Source organism: Octodon degus, unplaced genomic scaffold (genome assembly GCF_000260255.1).
Source record: "Octodon degus isolate 3935 unplaced genomic scaffold, OctDeg1.0 scaffold00109, whole genome shotgun sequence".
Classification (NCBI taxonomy): Eukaryota; Metazoa; Chordata; class Mammalia; order Rodentia; family Octodontidae; genus Octodon; species Octodon degus.
This window is the reverse complement of record NW_004524685.1, coordinates 4687007-4694367: the sequence shown is the minus strand read 5'-3', so window position 1 is coordinate 4694367 and position 7361 is coordinate 4687007. Positions and strand designations below refer to the sequence as shown.

At 41.5% G+C, this 7361-nt stretch overlaps 1 protein-coding gene and 1 pseudogene across 1 annotated transcript in view; one reads left to right on the top strand and one right to left on the bottom strand.

Annotated features, from left to right (window-relative positions):
* Syde2 (synapse defective Rho GTPase homolog 2) overlaps positions 1 to 1126 on the bottom strand; it is a 72528-nt gene extending 71402 nt beyond the window's left edge. The window contains exons 1-2 of the mRNA XM_023699053.1: positions 1065 to 1126; positions 150 to 282 (exon numbers count right to left, since the gene is read on the bottom strand). Of these exons, the coding sequence (XP_023554821.1) occupies positions 150 to 282; positions 1065 to 1126 (195 nt within the window). The remainder of the gene's footprint in view (positions 1 to 149; positions 283 to 1064) is intronic.
* LOC101561309 overlaps positions 28 to 7361 on the top strand; it is an 11182-nt pseudogene continuing 3848 nt past the window's right edge.

Below are 7361 nucleotides of genomic sequence, written 5' to 3'. Positions count from 1 at the left end.
CATCCTGCTCCAGACTAGCCGGGGGGCGGGAGGGGGGCTGCGCTGCGCTGGCTGCGGCCCGGGGTTCGCGCCCCTGCGCGGCCGGCGGGCGCCAAGCGGTGAGGCGGAGCGAGGGAAACCCTCGAGCTCCCGGGAAGGTGCACCTAAACCTGGCAGCCGCGAGGTTGTCGCGCGGCACCCGGAGAAAGGAAAAGTGCCCTCGTGGCCGCCGCTTCGCCCTTCGCCGAGCCCTTCCCAGCGCCACCGCGGCGCGAGGCGTAGCTGGCTCGCAGCAAGTCCCGGCTTGAGGGAAAGCAGATTGTTGTGACAAAAGTGTGAGTACAGGTGTATCGTGTCGTGGTGCAGGGTGACCTGCAAACGCTCGCGTCGTTTTATCTGGCCGGGAGCTGGCTAGTTAAAAGAAGTTTACAGAGATTCATTTTCAATAAGGAAGAATCCTTTTGTCCGAAAAAAAAAATGTATTAAGTCTTTTTTCTCTTTTTAAAAACTAATACATGCGACAGTGTTCTTACAGTAACCATACCTTGTGAAATACTGCCACAAATATCCTAGTTTGGAGCTCAAATATAATTAAGTTCATTCTTAATTCAAATATGGGTTTAGAAACAACTGTAAATGAGAAGCAATGTAATTTGGAAGTACCAACCGTCTTCCCAAAATATTAAATAACACGCAGCAGTATTCAACTAAAATACCTCAGGTTGCTGCATATTAAATTTTTTGCTGCATATTAATTGACTTATTAGTAATTGCTAAGAATCCATGGTATCACTAGCCATGATTTCAATTTGTAGATTCAACATGTTGAAGAAGACCTTTTAGCAACTCAGATACACTAAAGCCTGCCTTAGTTGCTACGAAGAGGTATTTGCTGAGTAAATGGACGCATTAGTGAATAAAAGAAAGCTCTAACTTACCTTATTTTCAACGTACTTCCCTGCATTACTGTCTGCATCAAAGGCCCAGGCTCTAAGCTTCCTTTGATCTGTACTATCCTTATTAGTACCTAGTCTGTCTGCCTCCTGAAATGATTTTCCCCACATCTGTATTTGCAGAAATCTTACCAATCCTTATGTTCACCTGCCTTCTTCCCTGTGAAGTCGTTTCCAAACTCCTGCATGAACATGATCGCAGCAAATTCTTCCTGCCCAGCACCACAAAACAAATTTTAGTACTAACCATTCATAGTATATTTAAGGGTTTTTAAAAATTTTATATAGTTTTATGCGTGTCGTATCTACCTTATAAGAATATTTAAAAACTCTAAAGCCAGACTAATTCTATTTGACTAATGTATTCTCCACAGAGTATAGCATTTTATATGTATATATTTGTATTTTAGTTAGCATCTACAGGGTCCCAGTATGTAGATTGGACTCGAAGTGATCCGCCTGTGTTCAGCCTCCCAAGAGCTGGGATTACAGGCGTGCCACCATTCCCAGTCTCAATCAGCACCCCTCAGGGGCAGGCCGGCACAGCACAGGGGATCTGCCTTCTGCGCTCTGCCTTAGGAGGCACTTGAATCCACTGAGCTATCTAGCCGGCCCCTTATATTTTACTTGATATCAGCTCTAATTTAGAGAAAACTTTAATTTCCAGTCTATTGTCTAACTCTCCACTAGACCGTACTATATTAGTGTTGTTTTAAATAAAGTTCTTGCACTGAGTAATAAAGTTTGTTAAATAATCTTACTTATATTACACTATAATATGCATACATTTTATAGTTATACAATAATTCCAGTACTAAAAGCTGTTTAATGAATAATCAAGGAATAAAACTATTTCATAGTGAAATATCCCCACAGGAAGTAACTGATAACAAAGCTGCCAGCAATGATGTCTATAAACACAACTTGATCTTTCTCTCAGAAATTGTTTCTGTTCCTACTCTCTGTTGCAAAATCTCATTCTTTATAGTTCATACACTTAAGAACACCATAAACTGCACATACTCATATGGGAAGGGTGTTAAGTTGGATTTCATCTTATTTAACTCATCAACTTGTTCAGCAGTTAGGAAACATTGTCCAATATAAAATACTATACACTGTTCTAGAAATTACTCAAAATTAAGTTTAATGCAGCATGCCACATCTCAGCTTAGTGCTGCTTTGACAACATTCTGTCCCATAAATTCAAATAGTACTTTGTGTCACAGAAATTAATAAGATAGGGCTGGGGAGCTGGCTCAGTGGAATAAGTGCTTCCCTGGCAAGCGCAAGGACCTGAGTTCAATCCCCGGTTCTGCCAAAAAAAAATAATAAGATAGTTACCTCCGTGTGACACTACATAATGACCTTAGAATACAAATTCTACTTTTCTTTATGAGCAATACACTTCATTAAAGTTTATAAAATTAACTCTTAAGAACACAGTGCCCATAGAACTTAACAATTCAGACAGTATAAGTTACGAACAGAAGCTATACTTTGTAAAATCTTTTTCATGTTTTAACAATATGTCTCCTCAATTATCTCAATCTTCATATCTTTCTAATTAGATTCCCCTGAAATTTGAGGAGGAGGTGGCAGTACATCTTCCAGGGTTTATACTTGTTTCTCGGTGACTTGGAAATCATTTTGCTGCTCCATGAAGCAACAGCTATGTGTTGGCACTGTCACAAAAGATATAACAACTATGGGATAATAGGTCTCCAGTAAGTCAGGGAGCCTAACTAGGAATAGGGGAGCACTGACTCAGTCTGTGAGAAGGGAAACAAAGCAGGACAGGTTGAGACAGAGGGCTAAATTTAACAGTAACAGGGGAAGTATCTATGCATGATGCAGTCATTTTCTAGTCAGTTGAGAGTGTGTTTATGTCTCGCTGGTGCTCATTCTACCATCACACTCAGAGTGGAACCAAACGCAAGTTTAGCTCTGGCATTCACCCAGTTCTTTCTCCCTAAACTGCCTCCCAGCAAGCCTTCCATGTATACCTGCTTAGTAGGCCATACTGCTCCATCAATACTTGGGGTGAAGTTCTTTCGCCTAAAGCTCATCTCTCATAACCCCTGAGAATCATGAATGATATGTTCTTGGTACAGCTACTTGTACTGCTCCATAAGTAATAGTACCTGACAGTTTGTAACTTTTTTTTTTTTTTTTTTTTTTTTTTTTGTGGAACCAGAGATTGAACTCAGGCCCTTGCGCTTGCCAGGGAAGTGCTTGTTCTACTGAGCCTTCTGCCTGGCCCCGTTTGTGACATTCTTTATTTCATCCCTACACAGTCAACGTCAGAAGACTTTTGTTAAGTGAGTATGTATTTTCTAACATTGGAAATGTAGTAGTGTTTTAGACTATTCACTGATACCTCATAGTCCTTTACTGTATACCACACATGCCATCTGCATTGTACCTTGCTCAAGTTCCTCTTAAGAAAAACCCCGTTAGATTGATCCCAGAGCCACTACACCCTTGTGGCATTTCCTCAGACAGAAATAGAGATGGGACACTATAATAGTACTTATACTGATGTGAACCTTCATTTCATAAATAATTCAGCTGGTCACCTTTCGGAGAAGAGTTTAATATTGCATGAACTTTATGGAATGCAGCTAAACATTGGAAAGGCACTTGGTGAACACTAGAATTCTTCTCAAGGCATTTCTTTTCAACACTGTTAGAACTAAGTTTCCATTGAATTGTAAATCTGTTTGCACTAAACCACAGTGAGGAACTGCATCCTGAAAAATATAATCTGATTTTGAAAATAAGACAAGCTACTAGGCACTTGTAAAGGCAAACTGTGTGTGTCCTTAATGACCTGAAATTCTCTGAGAAGCCTCTTTCAAAAAGTGAACAGATGGTAAGTGAAGGGACAATTTCGTCGATCATCTTTGCTAAATGACTGGGCCTCCAGCCAGTCAGACAGCTGATGATGGAAGTCATTCTGCTTCAGGGTTTTTATCTAATTAAAAACTGAAGGTCACCATTTTGCATCCTAATGAAATAAATGCTCTACTAGTAGGTCTTGAGGAGATCACTTGTGGCTATTGTCACAAAGCATACCTATCATAATGGCTTCTGATCAATACTACCTATAATTGTATTCATTTTAGTGTTCTTACCAAAAATGAAACCATCTGATCAACCTGAATATTTAATGACCACTTTCATTACAGAAAATGGAAACAGAGGAGTATTTTAATAACAGCAAAGTCCACACAGGAAAAGTATAAGTAAAAAGGGCTCATTTCTACTTTTTTTTTTTTTTTTTTTTGGCAGAACTAGAGGTTGAACTCAGGTCCTTGCACTTGCCAGGCAAGCACTTATCCTACTGAGCCATCTCCCTGACCCCTTCATTTCTTACATATTAAGCAATTGAAATTTATAGACTTTGTTTACATCATGATCTAAATAAGGATCTGGAGCTGGGGAGATGGCTCAGTGGAATAAGCGCTTCCCTGGCAAGTGCAAGGACCTGAGTTCAATCCCCGGTTATGCAAATAAATAAATAAATAAATAAATAAACAAACAAGGATCTGTTAAAAAAATTATGTACCAGGCCAGGAAGACAGCTCAGCAGTATAAGCACCTGCCTCACAATTGCAAGGTCCCAAGTTCGATGCCTGGTACTACAAAAAAAAAAGAAAAAACTATCAGGAAGATTTGAACATTGACCAGATATTTGATGATATTAATTAATTATAATTTTCAATGAAATTTTTAAAAAATTTATCTTTTAGGGCCAGCAAGATAGCTCAATGGACTAAGTGCCTGCTTAGGCAAGCACAGGGACCAGAGTTTGATCCCCAGCCAGCTCTGCCCCCTGGCATGCTGAGCCAGCCACCAAGACTGGGCATGGTGGTACAGGCCTATCATTCCAGTGTTGGGGGTGCTGAAAACAGGAGGATCCCTATGAGTCCGAGCTGCGTAGTGAGACCCTGTACCAAATACATTTTTTAAAAAAATCATCTTTTAGAAATAAATATTGATGAAGTAATATGAATTCAAAATTTATTTCAGAATAATTGAGAAAGGGAAGACCAGGGATGTGGAAGAATTATTTGAAAAAAATCTTATGCAGGTTTAAATATTCCATATTTTTTAATGTTTGAATAGATTTGATGCTTAATTTCTTTTTCTTTTGGTTTTCTATGGTAAGGTCTCATTCTGTGTAGTCCAGGCTGACCATGAATTCATCATCCTCCTGCCTGAGTCTGTGGAGTGCTGGGATTATAAGCATTACCCACCGTGCCTAGCTCCTGATGGTTAATTTTGACTGTCAACTTGAATGGTTTGAGGGAGACCTAGGAGATTGGAAAAGCTCACTTCTGAATATGGCTGGATGGCGTTGGTCCTTAATTGGCTGGCTCCAAGGCAGACTGGCGTGACATATAGGCATTGCAAAGCAGAAATAGTTTGTGGCAAGCAGAAGGTAGTAAAGCTGCTTACCCAAGCTACTTAGGATGCGTAGCTCCCATACTCATAATCCTAGTGCCCTCGATCATAGCATTGCATCATGAATCAATCCTGACATCACACACTCTAGATCCAGGTACCTGTGAAAAAGCCTCACCTATGACTGCATGAGGCATCATGGGGACATCCAGGTACAAAACCATTACACTCCACCCCTGAGCCCCTACAGACTCATGTACATCCCCTTAGGCAAAGGCATTTAGTCAGTCTCAGAGTTGCCAAAGTCCTAACACTTTCAGCGTTGCTGAAAAGTCCAAATCCAAAGTCTCCTTTGAGATTTAAGGCAAACTTACCTGAGAACCCCTGTACAAATGAAAAGAAAATTAAAATACTTCTAACACTCAATGGCACAACTTTTCTATTCCAAAAGTTACAAATCCCATAGTTTTAGTATCCTTCACAATCTGTGGCAAGTTGTGAACTCCAAAGAGCTTGGGTGGCTCCTCACACCCCTACAACACTTCCAGTGGTCATAGCGCCTATGGCTTCTCTCTCGGGCTGGCTGTGCTCCCTCCGTGCAGTTTTCCTCAGGCGATCTACATTCCTGGCTTCTCCAAATGTTGGAGTCTCCACTGCACATTTGGGTTCATACAGTTTCACATACTGCCTGGCCTCTCAGACCTTTTGAAACCTGGATGGAAGTCTCGCTGACCCCAGGAAGTTATACATATTAAACATGTCCATTCTACATGTACCTAAAATCAGCACCACATGGATAATGCCAGGGTTTGCTTCCAGTTCCTTCTCTCTTGGCTGTAGTGGCCCAGCCCCAAGGTTGCTAAGCACTCTGAACCCAATCCTGAGGAACAAATTTTTTTAGGCTGTTCCTAATGTGGAACATGGTGCTCTGCAACTCTGAGGCTGCAAAGGCTGGAGTCCTGCTGGTTCGTGTGTGTGTGTGTGTGTGTGTGTGTGTGTGTGTGTGTGTAACCTGGGATTGAACTCAGACCCTTGTAATTGCCAGGGAAGTGCTCCTGCTGGTTCTTACAATGTCCTCAGACCAGCTTTTCTGTTGTGCTCTGAAATACTTGGCTATTGCTACTTATTGCTACTCTTTTCAGTGACCAATTTCTCTGCTGTTCTGTCTTTGCAGGCTACAGCCTTACTGGAGCTTCCTTTCTGGCTAAGCTCTCAACATTTTGAGTCATTCTGCTGGGCTCCTCGCTCTTGGCTGTCAACATAAATCTGGCTAAAAGCCCACACAGTAACCATGCCACTGTTTCAACATTAGATTGCCTTGAAATTTCTTCTGCCAGATTAATTTGTTTGTCGCCCTTAATCTCAAGTCTTAGGCAATATCTCTGGACATTAGCAAAGTGCAGACAAACTCTCTGTCAAGACCTCATGCACATCATGTGGAATCCAATAACCAATACATACCTTCTTCCCAGAAAGCTCTGAGCCTGTTCTTTATCAGCAACTTTTTTTTTTTTTTTTTTTTTTGTGGTACCAGGGATTGAACTCAGGACCTTGCACTCGCCAGGCAGGTGCTTATTCTATTGAGCTATTTCCTCAGCCCCTATCAGCAAAATTTCTACCAGTGTTCTGGTCTTTTGAGTGATGACCAGAATTTCCCATCAAAAAAAGCCTTCCCCTTTAGTTTTTCAGTCAGCATCTTTAAACCTTTCCTCACTCCTTCCTCTCCCACAAGCCAGCTGCAGTGGCTCTTAAACTACATGGCCCAGTACAGCCACAGCAGCAACCCTGCTTCTCTGCTACCAAATTGGGTCTTAGTTACTTTTCTCATTGCTGTGTGATAATTAACTTGATAAAGAGTCAAGAATAGGGGCTGGAGAGATGGCTTAGTGGTCTAGAGCACCTACTTGGAACAAGCTCAGCGAAGCACAGGGACCACGGTTCAATCCCCCAGCACCACATGCCAGCCAGCCCCGCCCCCTGGTGGGCTGTGCTGGTCACACAAATAAATAAATAAAATTA